At 56.0% G+C, this 14,142-nt stretch overlaps 4 protein-coding genes across 4 annotated transcripts; 3 read left to right on the forward strand and 1 right to left on the reverse strand.

Moving 5' to 3' along the window:
- The first annotated feature begins 3,676 nt into the window (after positions 1 to 3,676).
- BZA05DRAFT_5465 (uncharacterized protein) lies at positions 3,677 to 4,772 on the forward strand. The gene is made up of 4 exons (XM_051488410.1): positions 3,677 to 3,860; positions 3,965 to 3,980; positions 4,059 to 4,151; positions 4,220 to 4,772. Exons 1-4 carry the CDS (start codon positions 3,812 to 3,814, stop codon positions 4,518 to 4,520), a joined length of 459 nt encoding a protein of 152 aa, XP_051344095.1. The 5' UTR covers positions 3,677 to 3,811; the 3' UTR covers positions 4,521 to 4,772.
- Positions 4,773 to 7,698: 2,926 nt separating this feature from the next.
- BZA05DRAFT_381418 (uncharacterized protein) lies at positions 7,699 to 11,227 on the forward strand. The gene is made up of 2 exons (XM_051482009.1): positions 7,699 to 8,404; positions 8,562 to 11,227. Exons 1-2 carry the CDS (start codon positions 7,867 to 7,869, stop codon positions 10,865 to 10,867), a joined length of 2,844 nt encoding a protein of 947 aa, XP_051344096.1. The 5' UTR covers positions 7,699 to 7,866; the 3' UTR covers positions 10,868 to 11,227.
- Positions 11,228 to 12,808, reverse strand: BZA05DRAFT_427898 (uncharacterized protein). Its single transcript, XM_051486078.1, has 3 exons — positions 12,637 to 12,808; positions 11,647 to 12,578; positions 11,228 to 11,575 (listed from the first exon to the last, which is right to left on the reverse strand). The coding sequence occupies exons 1-3, from the start codon at positions 12,701 to 12,703 to the stop codon at positions 11,399 to 11,401; spliced, it is 1,176 nt and encodes a 391-aa protein (XP_051344097.1). The 5' UTR covers positions 12,704 to 12,808; the 3' UTR covers positions 11,228 to 11,398.
- Positions 12,809 to 13,030: 222 nt separating this feature from the next.
- BZA05DRAFT_381426 (uncharacterized protein) lies at positions 13,031 to 14,141 on the forward strand. Its single transcript, XM_051482010.1, has one exon. It carries the CDS (start codon positions 13,316 to 13,318, stop codon positions 14,030 to 14,032), a length of 717 nt encoding a protein of 238 aa, XP_051344098.1. The 5' UTR covers positions 13,031 to 13,315; the 3' UTR covers positions 14,033 to 14,141.
- Position 14,142: the final 1 nt, after the last annotated feature.

Below are 14,142 nucleotides of genomic sequence, written 5' to 3' on the forward strand. Positions count from 1 at the left end.
GGAGAAAGGGAAGATGGGGAGGACAAGTACTAGTATAGTAGATAGGTGGCTGTTGACGATATTTTGTTGTTCTTCACACCAAAATAAGGACGATATGTTGATCACATAGTTGGAGCAGGGATGCTACGACCAGCGGGTCAGGGATCCTCGATTTACGTACGACTCCCTCGCTCCAGGAGGAGAGGTCCGAGAGCTGTGGGGGGAGGGATGAGGTCTGTGTGCAGTGTCCACCAACCGAAGCATTTCCCGAACGACCAGTAAGCTGGGAGCCTTGGACGGACCGTCCCCAGGTGCCGCAGACCGGCGGTGTCCATCGGGATTAGGCAGAGGATTGGCACGCATAACCATGGAAGTGTGCCCCGCCAAAGCAAACACGAGGAGCCCGAAGGAGGTTGGTGATGTTTGCTTTGGAGGATCGTTGGTTGGTTACATATGCATACATACGTGGAGCAAGGTAGGTGCATCCATCCCCTTGACGCCAAGTTTTGGGCTGGTTGTTTTCCGCGGCGCACATTTGCCGCCAGCATGATTTGCCGCCAGGTAGTACTTCAATAGTTTGGAGAGATTATGTAGAGTATGAGTCCGAACTGCAGGTGTGGAATGGTGACCACAGACAGCTCCCGTTTATCGTAGTTGCAGGATTTGTTCTCCATCCAGCCAACAGATGGCTCGGGCAACAAGTTTCGTTTCATTCCATTCACATCATCGGAATCACAGCGGAGTCACATCGCGCGGAATCAATTCAAGAACAGTTTTTATTTGGATAGGCTATAGACAACGAACTTCCCATAGAGGAACCTGAGTTTCAAACACCGTTAGCCGTGTTCCTACATCTGGCAACTCGAACAAAAGCGGTGAAGATTTCCAACAAAATCAGATAGAGCTAATAAAGGTTGCTGTCATAGACTGACTCGATTCATGAAGTCATGCCTCGTGTAATACATGCTAGTTTGATCATCCTTCGAAGGGGAGGAGGGAAAGATATGCGTAAAACGATGGGGGGAGGGTGAACCAACCTGTGGAGTAAGATAGCGATTCTGCTGGGCACGTTTGGAACTAAAAATATCTTCTCGGGTCAGCAAGATCCAGAGTAAAGGTTGTGCAGATGTGAAGGGTATAAAAGAAGGGAGAACGTGAAATTTCAGACTGTTGAGCTTGATATGTCATTTAAGTCTTCATAGCCGCTTTCTGACGACGGCTAAGAAAGTGAAGAAAATGGGATCATCATTGTAACGTTCGAAAGCAAAGTACATTGAGGAGTGTCATGCTTACCACAGAGACGATGAAATGAAGAATCATCACGAACGAAGGATGTAGGTCACCGTTTTGCCCTGCCCTTCTTCCCTTGCGGTCCGGGAGGATTCAAACGATGACCACCAATCCCCACACCCGCGCCCATCCGAGATTTCAGTTTGGTGGATGAACGACGCATGTGAGGGGCAATATCCCTCCTTTCTAGGAACCCTGAAGTATGCTGAGAGTACAACAGGGGCAGATAGGAGGTTGGCTAGCAGCCGGGTAGTCACGGGTGATGCACCCCATCTCGTTCTGTGGAACCAGATGCGATCATCAAAGATGAACTCAGCGCACGTTGGTGGGTCACGACGAATGCGAAGCACGGAAACTAGATCTCTAACTTTAGGTCAGCCCATGTTCATCCCAAAGCGAGCGAAATGAGTGAAGAAGAAAGCAGAAAGCGCGAATGGTATCAGAATGTCAGAGGTTGTTATCTTCAAAGTGATTCAGACAATGTAGGTAAGTATTCATAATGAACATCATCCTGTGAAGCGCTGCGGGCAGAGGTAGAGGAGGAGGAGGGGGGTAAGTCAAATGGGTAATTACCATCTGAACAGATTGAGAAGCCGGAGACATTGAGCAATAGTTAATCTTTTGAACACCATGTTAGCCTTGCACAACGAAGGATGGTATCAACATGAGCGATGAAGTAACAGCATATCAGTAACCATAACGCATATTGTTTGTTCTTCAACGAGTAACTAAGATGTTTTGTTGTTTTAGGTTTTCATCACCTGTTGACATTGTCTGTCCTCGGGGGTGGGGGGTCGCGGGGTTGAGGGAGAGGGAGAGGGAGAGGGGAAGTTACCATAAGATCAATCCATTGCCGTGTCGAAAAGGGTGGTGAGCAGCACCGTCATTGCGCGTCGAGGAGAGACGATAGACGGGCCGAGAGCAGCGGTTGGTGGGTGGGATGTGGAGTGGAGAAGATTGATGGTGCAGTCTTCGAATTTATGGCGTTTCGGCAAAAAAAATTAGCGGCTCTTCTCATAGCAAGCCCTAAGACCCAACAAAGGCTAATCCGGATCATGGCAGAAGACTCGGACATCCAGAGAATCCAAAAAGTTGTACGAAAAGACGACCACCTCCCGCTCTCAATCCAGATTTCATTGGGTGTAGGCAAAGAGATGAATGGGGTCCACGAGGAAAGGGGCACCTCAGCAGCTATTACACCTCCACAGATACAGCGGACAATCACATTCTACCTGTTCCCTCTTCAATTCCAAGCTCGAAGGAATGCAGCGTCCCACTCCCATCTCATACTGGCACATGCTCTTTTGTAACCCGAGCACTTCCAAACATGCTTCACCGTCATCATGTAGAGTGGAAGTCCAGTGAACTCCACCATGCGCCGATCTGATTACGGATCTACCATACCAACCGATAAGCAAAGCACGGGCCGTCCATCGGTTTTCAGATGTCCTTTCGCTTCCTCTTCGCTCCCCCGTTCCCGCCATATTCGTAGCCGACCGGAAGTGGCGTTAGTTACCGGGGGGGTTGGTTCAATGGCGACTGGCGAGACATTCGTTCAGCGTCAGTGACAGCTTACTGACATGACACCTTACGGCAGGAGAGCGGCTCGAGGCGTGTGCACTGTGCACCAGGACCGCTACCTGTGCGCATAGGTACACGAGGTCGAGAAGCATGATTCAAGGAATGGTGTTTCGCTCCGTCGACGGCAACGGAAGGGTTCATGTTACATAGTGGTCCCTTGCGCGTAACGTTGAGGATCACATGGAGCCGCCGGCATGCAGACCCCTTCACCTCTCTGTGGCTTGGAAGGGTAACTGTTGGCCTTTCTATCTGTTGTGAGAATCCGTTCGATACAGACAAGGGTTCTGGGCTCTGGCGGGTAGGGGGGCTAGCAGTAGTATGAAGCTCGGCCAACGTCAAGGCTTACGTTTTCAGGCCGAGCAGGCTACCTATCCAACTCACCGTTGAGGCTGAGCACATCGTATGATGTCCGGATGCCGAGTGCGTAGGTCTCTCGAGTCTCAAGCCCTCTGAATGAGTTTTCGCCGCGGCGAAGAAGGCTCGCCAACCGTTGAATTGGCAGGACAAGTGGCTCAGCATCGTCCGACTCGCGGCGTCAGGCCTTTGTTCCGTAACACCAAACCTCAAACGCGTCACGCCAAGCCTCTTGGAATCTGACATCTGTGTTCTCTTTTGGTTTCCGTCAAAGGGTCGAGCTTAGTCTGAGTGCTTTACTGGGTAACTATCCGATCCCTCTCCCTTCTCCACGACACTGGTCGACGAACTCTTCTTCTCGAGGCTTACACTTCAACTGCTTTCCTACCTCTAGCAAGCTCGCACGACTTTCTAAACGACCACCTCCTCCTTCCCACCCCCTCCTCGCCTGCGCTGCGCTGATCGCCCCGTCCCGCCGCCTGTCAACCACACACATACACACACACACACACACCAAAATAAACCCATCGGATTCGCAACAAATCCTTTCCGCTACGAACCGTAACCACAACCACACGAAAACCTTCCTCGATACAAACACGCAAAGATGGGGATCATGGACAGCATCGGGTCCGAGATGAAGACGAGGAATTTCAGTGAGTAGTCGAGTCGAGTCGGATCTTCAGCTGAGCGGCTTGCGGGGGAGGGGGGGCTGCGGCTGTTTCAAGTCGAGGGTCAGGTGCTAACGTGATCCCCATAGGTATATACGGTCAATGGTGAGCGGAGCAATGGAGTCACAGCGGTCGGTGGAGTGTGGGCTTGAGAGCAGTTGGCTGATTCCCGGCCGGATACAGGACCGGTATCATCGCCATCATCCTGTGCGTTGCAGTCGGCATTGCCAACATCTTCCACCTCAACCTGATCATCATCTTCTCGGTCATCTGCCTGTAAGGACTCTCCCCTCCGGCGGGCACTGTGTGTGTGTGTATGCGTATGTAGATCTGACACGGAACAGCATCACCGGCCTAGTCCTTATCTTCCTCGAGATCCCGTTCCTGCTGCGCATCTGCCCGACATCGCCGAAGTTCGACACGTTCATGCGCAAGTTCCACTCTCTGTGGGGAAGAGCCGCCTTCTACGGCGTCGCCTCGCTCGTGCAGTGGTTGAGCTGCATCGTGCAGGCCACGAGTCTGATCGCTGCCGCGATCCTGCTCATGCTCGCCGGAATGTTCTATGCCCTCGCGGCCATCAAGGGCCAGCAGTTCGTCGGAAGCAAGACCCTAGGTGGCCAAGGTGTCGCTCAGATGATCGTTTAGTTTAGACAGCGGCGGTAAGGCGGTGCGAGGCGGTGACGGCGATCCTGGTGCGTGGAGGGGAGGGGTTGCCGTGCGCCTGCCTGGCCGACTTGACTGACGGAAGTAACGGTTACCTATGCTATGCTTTTCATGTATGCGATGCGTCTTGTGTGTGTGTGTGAACTTTGAAGTTGCGACTGGAGACTTGGGGAGTACTTTCTTGTGCGATTGCGGCAAACCGGACTTTCGGAAGAGCGTGCGAAGGGCAATGGACATGTCTGATGCCGTATGTGATGATGGGCTACCTACCTGTAATGCCGGGTGTTTTTTGCTCCATTTCGGTTTGTCTTCCTTTCTGTCCGTTGCTGTTGCTGTAGGTACCTACATTTTCAAGAGCCTTCCTTCGTGGTGGGCCGGCGGCAATGTTTATTGGGGTTCTTTCCGGGTTTGCTATGCTCTGTTTCTGTGGCTTGTCTGTTTCTGTGGCTTGTCTGTTTCTGTGGCTTGTCTGTTTTTTTTTTGTTTTTATAGCTCTTGGCTTGTCTGTTTTCCATGTCTCGTTTTTCCTTTGCAGTAGGTGTTGCATTCTTCCCCTACATAAGAAGCTGTTATGACATGCCCCGGAAGTTGACAAGCAGAAAATGACGGTGTTATTATGGATGATGCATTCGAGATGGCCCGCTCTTGGGGTCTCGGAGCCCATAAGGCTGCTGCCTGCATGGTAGTGGCAGGCGACTCATATATACATACGGTACGGACAGGGCGAGTGGGAATCGCCCATGCGTGCAGAGCAGAGGCGATGCGGAACGGAAGCTCAGTGTTACTAGGTATCATGGTAGATATACCGGTATGTAAAGCCCACCGCCATGCGCCGCCGGGGCCGGAGTCGGGAGAATGTTCTCTCCCGTAGATACCGTAGATATCTGTGCAGTGTGGGCACGTTTTGTTCGCACATGTCTCTTCGCTTCTGGGGCACGTTGGTAGGTATCATATGTGCATACACAGTTACATACGGCAGCTACATACTGCGGACAAAGGTGTGATGGCGGGCAGACCCTTCGCGGTCGCCTTAACTCAACGTTGAAATGTTCTCTGATGCCGGTTTTATATTCGTCTAGGTACTGTATAGTGAAGGGGGGGTAAAAAATACGCTTTTTGGCGTCTCGGGACGGTCAAATAGCGTATAAATACAGTCAAAATACGTATTTTCACCGTATCGATACGCTTTTTTCCGTGTCGGTACGGTCACAAAGCGTATTTTTTTACCCTCCTCTTCACTACACAGTAGGTGAGTAGAGTAGTCGGTCGGTCTCTTGTTCAACACATCAGACATTATCCACCGTCGCAGACATTGTTATCAACATCGCAGAGATACGATACTTTGAGGTTGTTCGGTCTGGAGTTTACAGGCTGCTCTTCTTTCTTGTTGCTTTTGGCCAATTGTATAGGTCTCATCAGTTGCCCGTACATTCATACCCGTCGAGGGTCTCTCAATACCAAGATCTTCCTATCGCCAGTCCGCGATGGGTCCAAGCGGTCCGTCCCTCAGGCTTCCAGGCTTCCAGACTCTTCTCTGGCCTCTGGGCGGAGGCAGACGCGGAGGCAGGCAGGCACGGAGGGTTGAAGTCCGAGTCCGACAGCATAACCTATACACCGCCTATACATAGTGGCGTACACCTACATACCGGTAGTAGAGGACCGTTTCCCGCAGGCAAAGGCAAACCCAAAGCCGGGCCAATGACTGCCAGCTGTTTACGCGATGGATCATCGTAATGCGGTGGACTGTGGATGCGGGGATCGCGAGATGGCGGGGCAGTTGGCTGGAGCCTGGCATGTTGGTATGTACCTTCGTGCTCTACACATACATAGGTGCGAGGGGGAGGAGGTGGGGGAGGGAGGATGTGGGTGGCACAGGGGACCGTTGCAGGGGGCCACTGCTTGCGTTTTTGAGCGATTTCCTCGCGATGTCGACACTCGACAGTCGGGCTGGGGAATGGACGGACGGGGCTCGCAGCTGCCCGTAGTTACTGCGCACGTTCCTGCAGAGGACGAGACGGAGGGGCGGTGGTGATGGTTGTGCTGGTGGTGGTGTTGGATGGTAATCACTATTCGATTTCGTTTGATAGAGTGGCCATGGTAGGCATCATAGACAGCCCGACAGAGATATACTAGTTGTAGATTGTTGTATCTACACAGATGGAGGTGGATTGACCGATTGCGGGGTCAATCTGAACACTCATCTATGTGTGAGTTCCATGAATTGATTGACGACCCCGCAGCTCAACGCACGGAAAGCTTTTTCGCTCTTGCACTCTTCCACGGCTGTCTCTGATGGTAATTATGCTGCGGACCTTACCTGCAAAGCCAGAGAAACGTCCCTCTCTCGAGACACCAACCAGCCAACCAACGGCCGCGGCGGTGATGTTACTCTACATGCCATAGCGACGATCGTAACACGGAAGAAGAAAGAAAGAAAGAAAGAAAGAACGCGGCGAGGCGAGGCGAGGAACGTCATCCCCCTACAAGGCAAGGTCAAGTCTCGGATCGAACGAGGGATGGGCCAAAAGCAAGCAACAACAAGCAAGCAGGCATCGAATCGCCGTCGACAGAAATGGGGCTTCCACAGAGATTGCCTTCCTTCCTTTCCCCACCCCGCCGTCGTGACTTACTGCGTGCTAAATTCAGCATTTTTTTCTTTGCCGCTGTGAAAGTGTGAATGCTGTGAATGTTGCGCCCCGATGGCTGGCCACCGGCCGGCGTTCCCATGACTTGCTTGCTTGCTTGGAGTGGTCGTTACGTGCTTGCTTGCTTGCTGCTTGGCCGGCATCGTATGGTATCGTCATAACTAACAGCTCCCCCCGTGCTTCTGCTGTGTGCAGAACTCCTGCTTCCACCAGCTGGCAAGTGTCGCCGTGGTAGTTACATAGGAATGCAAGTGGAAGGGCGGAGTAGGTAAGGTCGAGTTCCTAGATTGTGCTGTACCTGTTAGTGGATTTTGCGTGGTGGTTACAGGAGGAAGCATATACTCTACTCCAAGTAAGGAAGCAGTTGCTACATGTGGGCGGGAGGGGGGAGGGGGACGTCGTATCTACATGTGTACATAGTATTACCGGTATCCTCCATGTGAGGTACGCTGGCTGTGGCCTGTGCGTGCTTTATATCTCCTGCCCCCCTCGCCCCCCCCCCCCCCCCCCCCCCGCCATTTTTTACAAACCTCCCCCCGAGCTCGAGCTTATTGGTGCTTCTGCCTTTGTGTCATCGAAACACCATCCGACAGTCTCCCATTCTACATATCCATCTCTCTCCTCCCCCGCATCTCATCCACTCCCCGCATTTGCTGTTTCCGTCCATAATACATTGCGGCACTATGGCATCACAAGCTCCGCCGTCGATTCCACCCCGTCCCGCACGGGTTTCCGTGCCTGCTGCTGGCTCGTCGACGAATACACCCGCCATCCCGCCTCGCCCCGTACGTCCGGCGGCAGCGGCAGCCACAGCCGCCGCAGCTGGCTTGCCGACAGAAGCTTCCGAGAATGGCCTTCCGTCGCCGTCGCCGTCGCCTGGTCCGACGGAACCGGAGCCTAAAACGATAGGCTCCTCTACCGAGCTCTACGCTCCCGTCGCCGTCCAGCACCGTCCCGCACCGGTCCCCAAGACCGACAGTGAACGCAATGCTGCTACAATCACCGCCTCCGCCACGCCCATCTCTTCCTCAAAAACCCCCTCCGAGCTCGAGGGAATCCCTCAGATCGGTCGTAGGGTCCCCATGTACCCCAACGCCGGAGACGTCCAGGCTCCCACCCCTAGCGCTACGCCGAGCGGTGGAAAGAAGAAGCATGTCTATCGCGAGGAATGGGAGATGGATGAGGGTGCCTACGGTTCTAAGAGGAGAGAAACGCCGTACAGTATGCTGTTCCCGACCCCCTCTGCCCTTTCCACCCCTTTTCCTTTCCATTCCTTTCCGTTCCGTTCATTTCCTCTCCTTTCCTTCTCTTCGGTTTTCTTTCCTTTCTTTTTTTTTACCCCCACCTTGAGGGGCTCCGGAGACTCATGAATATCTAGGCATGAGCTCTGTGGATCTCAATGCGACAGTGGCTCACTCCTCATCCCCGGGTGTTGGTGTGGTCGAATCGGAGCATGGAGTGCCCGACGAGGAGCTTGCCTATCTCGCCAGTGACCACTACGCCAAAGTTCTTTCCCGGTCGCAGTCCCGAGTGCAGTCCCGATCGCAGTCCCCGGTTCACACGCGGGATTCGGCACGGGTTCCATCGGCGGACGTCATGGACCATGGGCACACAACCGATGACGAAGGCAACGTCATCCATGTCGAGGATCCCGCCCATGGCCCTGGCTACCTCCGTCGCGGCAACTCCGAGGCGGTTTCCCGCGCCCAGTCCCACCACGAAGATGAGGACGAGGAACGCGACCACTACTCGATCCTGGCTGAGGATGAAGTCCTCAAGAGACAGGATGGCCAGTACATGCAGGCCGCTGTCTACACCCCTAGCTACACCCCCAGACACCCCCGGAGTAGGCCTGCCAGTTCGATGGGTCATGGCGACGTCGAAGGTGCTACTCTCGAGCTCAACACCAGGTATAGGAGTGGCCTCGAGTCGAGGGATTCCATGCGTACGCCTTACGAGGAGCTCTCCCCCGCCGACGAGAATGCTAAGCCGCTCTTCCCCGATTCGGATGAAGAGGCGGAGGAGGCCCTCAAGAGCCAGCTCGTCGAGAAGTTGAAGCGTCCCGGTATGAGCGAACAGCGTTTCCCTTCCCGCGACGTCTGGGAGGAGGCGCCGGAACACGCACAGCTCGAGGCTACCGTTCAGAGCCCTCCTCCGGGAGATGCGGAGCCGGTTGAGGACTTCGATCAAGAGGAGATGGCCCGCAGAAAGAGCTCAGAACCGAAACAGCAGTACGTCCGTGGTCAGCCCCACGAGCACTACGAGCCTGGAGACGAGCAGGAGTATGAACGCAAGGAAAAGGAGGCCGCAAGGAAGGATACCGATTACCGTCTGGACCTGAAAGACCTGCCCGAGGATGAGAGGCTCCGCCGTCTGCACAAGCACGTCGGCCAAGAAGACACGGCGCCCGAGAACTCGAGCAACAGGAGACGTGTGGAGAGGAAAAAGTTCCCCAGCAACGACATCTGGGAAGACGTCCCTCCATCGCTCGACCTCCAGGAGGAGATCGAGCCCAGCCCGATTCCGGACAAGGAGAGAGCCACCACGGGAAACATCAGTGCTGTGGTATCCGATCCATCAAACTCCGCCGCTCGTCCTACCACCAGCGCACCCATCGAAGGCTCCGCCACTTCCACCAAGCCCATCGTTCCCTCGAGACCCTCGGTGCCTGCCCGTCCCCATCGCGAGAAGCGGCTCCCAGCCACAATCCACGAGCAGCCCGAGCCCCCCGCGACCCATTCCCCGACCGAAAAGAAGGCACCGCCGGGTATCCCCGACAGGCCCAAGCCCAGCATCCCCGCCCGTCCCATCGGCAAGCTCACCGGCTTTGTCCGAGCCCAACCCGACGAAGCCCCCGAGCCAAAACCGAAGCCCCCGGTTCCTCCGCGCACCGGTGGGAAGATCGCTGCGCTGAAGGCCGGCCTGGGCGATCTGGAGTCGCGTCTTAAGCTCGGACCAGGCGCGCCGCCGAAGAAGGAGAAGAAGGAGGATGAGGAGCCCCCTAAGGAAGAGCCCCTCACCGATGTGAGGAAGTCGAGAGCTCGGGGACCGAGGGGAAGGAAGTTGCCCACCAAGGAGGAGAAGCCGGTTGTCGATGAGCCGGCGGCAAAGGGTTGTGAGTTTGTGGGTGTTTGGACCGTTTTCACGCTGGATCAGGAGTTGGACGCGGTGATTGTTAATCCCGTCTCGGAGGAGAAGGAGAAGGTGACGGAGAAGATGGAGGAGAAGGAGATAGAAGCTCCGGTCTCTGAAGCCGATGCTCCCGCTGTGGAAATGGACGACGATCATACACCTGCTACTGAATCCGAGCCTGTCGAGAAGGAGGACAAGAAGGAGGACAAGAATGAGGAGGAGAAGGTTGTTGCTCCTGCTGTTACAACCACTACTACCCTTCCCGGCGTCACCGGAACCGGAGAGCAAACCATCGCAGAAGTGGAGCATGCGTCTGGGTCGGCCAAAGAAGAAGAAGAAGCCGACAAGCCCACCGCTGCCTCGGAGGGAAACCCCACTCTGATCCCTACCGGCGAGCACTCCGAGGACGCGGCCGCGCAGAGCATGGCCGAGGTGGAACCCAAAGAGCCTACTCCTACCGAGCCTGAGCCCGTTCCCAAGAAGGATACGCAGCTCGATCCCGAGGCCGCTGCTGAAGAGGGTGTGGCCGAGAGGGTGGTTAAGGAGGGATAGCCGGGTTTCTTGTCTTGAGCACTTGTGGGCTTTTACAATTACGGAGTTTAGTTTTCTGTTCTACCCACCTATTCGTTCTGTTGTGTTGAAGATGCAAGTTCTCTCTCTCTGTGAGCCCTGTCTCAGTGCTGGGTGGCTGATTTGTTGCACGCGTTGTTACCACTTTCGTTCGCTTTGTTTTCTGAACTGTACTGTCGTTCTCTGCTGTCGTGTGTGAAGCTTGCTTGCTGGCACTTGGGACTTGTGGGTGGATGTTGATGATGGCGATAGCTATGGTCACGGATAGCTACCTACCTACTTAGGTTCATACAGTTGAGACGATCGCCCATACTTACTGCGGCGGCTGTGTACGTGAAGTAAATGAATGGCATTCGTCTATGAGGATGGTTCTCTACATGCCAAGTCCAACCCGTATGAAGCTGATAACAGGGCACTTTGCTCCCATATCGAGCGACTGCTTCTGCACAGTGTATCCAAGTCCCCAATTCCTTCCCATAAAACGTGACCAATTCCCATCCCCTCTCACATCTCTCACATCTTAAACGACGGATTAGTAAACTCCCTGCCCATGCCGGCGACCTTCTCTGCCAGGCCCAGCTTCAACTGTTTTGCCGAGTCACCGCACAGCTCAAAAACCGTCGCGAGATTAAAGATCAGCCCCGAGAACACCGTTCCCTCGTCTAGCAAGCCCTCAAGCATTGCTCTCGCCTGTTGGCATTTCAATTCGCGTCAGTTCTCACTCGCCCTTCCTAGTGGGGGGTGGGGGGTAAAGGACGCACATTATCCAGCCTAGCGAGATACAGCTCACAAACAGCAGCATTACAGACTGTAACCTCATCTTTCGGCAGCCTTTTCCACACCTCCGCGGCCGCCTCCCACTCACCATCCGCCATTCTCAGCAGCGCCTCAAGCACCTCATCGTCTCCGGCCAGCTCCCGCGCCTCCTCTAGCATTCCCACGCGCACCATCAACAGCGGCAGTATGCCTTCCCCCTTCCCCCTCAAGCCCTTCAGGTGCCGCACCGCAGCCGCCAGATCCCCCAGCGCGACGAGCGCATTCGCAACTCTGACGCCGAGGTCTTGTAGCCTCGCGCGCCACAGCCGGCGCTCTTCTACCGCCAGCGCTGCATCCGCCGCGCAAGAGCGGCACTCACCCGCCAGCTCGTAGTACGCGCCGATTGCGCGGCGGGGATCGGAGCGCTCGCCGAGTGCGACAGCGAGAACGCGCAGCTCCCACGGGAGAATGCTGCGTCCCGTGTCCGCGTCGAGATAGAAGGGCGCGGTGACGTCGCGGAAGGCGGAGAGCTCTTGTGCTGCGAGCGTGGATTGGTGGCACAGGCATAGGCTCAGGAGGCGCGTGTACCATAGTGTGAGGATTTGCTGGTTGGATGGGGGCGGGGGGGACGAGGTGAGCGCTGCGGCGGAGGCGATGGCTGCTGCGCGGAAGTGTAGCGTTGAGAGGAGGGCGGTGGGGGTGGCGGTGGGGGGCGCCGGGAGGGACAGGAAGGGCGGGAGGAGGGAACTGGTCGGGAGGGGGTGGAAGTTCGTGGGTTGTAGCAGGAAGGAAAGGTCCTTGTCTTGGAGGGTGGGCGGGGGTGGGGTGGTGGCGGCGGGAGGTAAGGCGGGGTTGGAGGATGTGGGGGTGCTGGCGGAGGCCGATGGGAGGTCGTCGAAGTCTAGTGGGCCTTTGGTGCGGCGCCGGGGGACGAGCACTGCGTGAGTGAGTTAGCGGGGGACAAGGGTGATGCTCATGTCAAAGTACCAACAAACCCCGGCGCTCGTCTGTGGAAATTGTTCGCGAGTGGCCCTTTTGCGGGGCGGTGGGTGGTGTGGCCATTGTGTGTGGGTGTGTGTGGGGAGCTGCGGTGATGCGGTGATGCGGGCTTGGAAGAGCTGGGGTGCGAGCTGTGTAGGCGAAAGTGTTAGTGCATCCGGGTAATCGACGTATTAAGGTAAGCTTCGAGCTGTCTTCCACCATCTACTCTGTTCCCACGAAGCTTCTTCCTCTTTCTTTCCCTGTTCCTGCAATTGAACACTACAACAGCCCAAATCATGACATCCCGCGACACCACGCACCGCCCGCACCGCTCTCGCCGCGGCGAAGCCGACGACAACCGCGAAGAACCCCGACGCCACCGCTCCGCCTCGCCCGGGACCTCACCGTCACGGCGACGACACCACCACCACCACCACCACGCCACGCACCGCAAGAAGCGCACGCGCTCCCCGGCCGTCGTGCTCCCACTCAACGCGGCGCCCATCTCAGCACGCAACTTCACGCTCCTCTCGAACATATTCGCGTCCTACCTGGAAGTGCAGAAGAACATCGAGCTGCACACACTCACCGACCGCGAGGCGAAGGGGAGGTTCAAGAGCTTCGTGTCACACTTGTAAGCTACCTCTACCACCGCCACGCTCACAACCGGGAGTCTGGGAGTCTGGGGGGCTAATGATCAGCAATCGCGGCGAACTAGCACGGGGATGGTACGAGCGCGTTGTATCCGCGCAGCGTGACGGTCCCAGCGCTACTACCACTACAGCCACCGCCGCCAGCGCCAGCGCCTCCACCGAGCCCACCACAAAACGTGTCCGCCACGCCTCCCCCGACTCCTCATCCTCCTCCGATGACGATTTCGGCCCCGCGCTGCCACAGGACGCGCAGACCGGCGGCGCGCGCAAACACGGCCCTGCCCCACCCAAGACGCAGGACCTATCTTTACAGCGCGAGCTAGAAACGGAAGATCAAGCGTACGCGCGGGCTGACGGCGCACATGCGCGACGACTCGATCGGCGGGCGCAGAAAGAGGCGTTAGACGAGCTTGTTCCCCGGGCGGAGCCGGGGACGCGGGAGCGGCAGCTCGAGAAGAAGCGGGAGGTCAATGAGAAGATGCGGGGGTTTCGCGATCCATCGCCTGGTGGCGAGGTCGACGAGAGCACCCTCCTCGGAGCGAGCACTGGCGGTGAGAGCTTTGCGCAGAAGAAGGCGGCGCTGGAGAGGAAGAAGAATGAGCGCGAGATTAGACGGGAGCAGTTGCTGAAGGCGAGGATTGCCGAGAGGGAGGAGCGCGTGCAGGGAATGAAGGAGAAGGAGGAGAAGACTATGACTATGCTTAAGGCTTTGGCTGCGAGCAGGTTTGGGGGTTCTGGGTCTGGGACGTCTGAATAAGCCGAGACTTGGAAATTTGTTATGCTGCTGGCTATTTGGCTTAATCGTGTCCCATTGAGCTTGATTTAATTGTAAAGTATGCAAATGATGATTCACGTACAACATTCAGT

This window comes from Tricharina praecox, assembly GCF_024521635.1.
Source record: "Tricharina praecox strain CBS 144465 chromosome Unknown BZA05scaffold_1, whole genome shotgun sequence".
In the NCBI taxonomy this organism is placed as follows: Eukaryota; Fungi; Ascomycota; class Pezizomycetes; order Pezizales; family Pyronemataceae; genus Tricharina; species Tricharina praecox.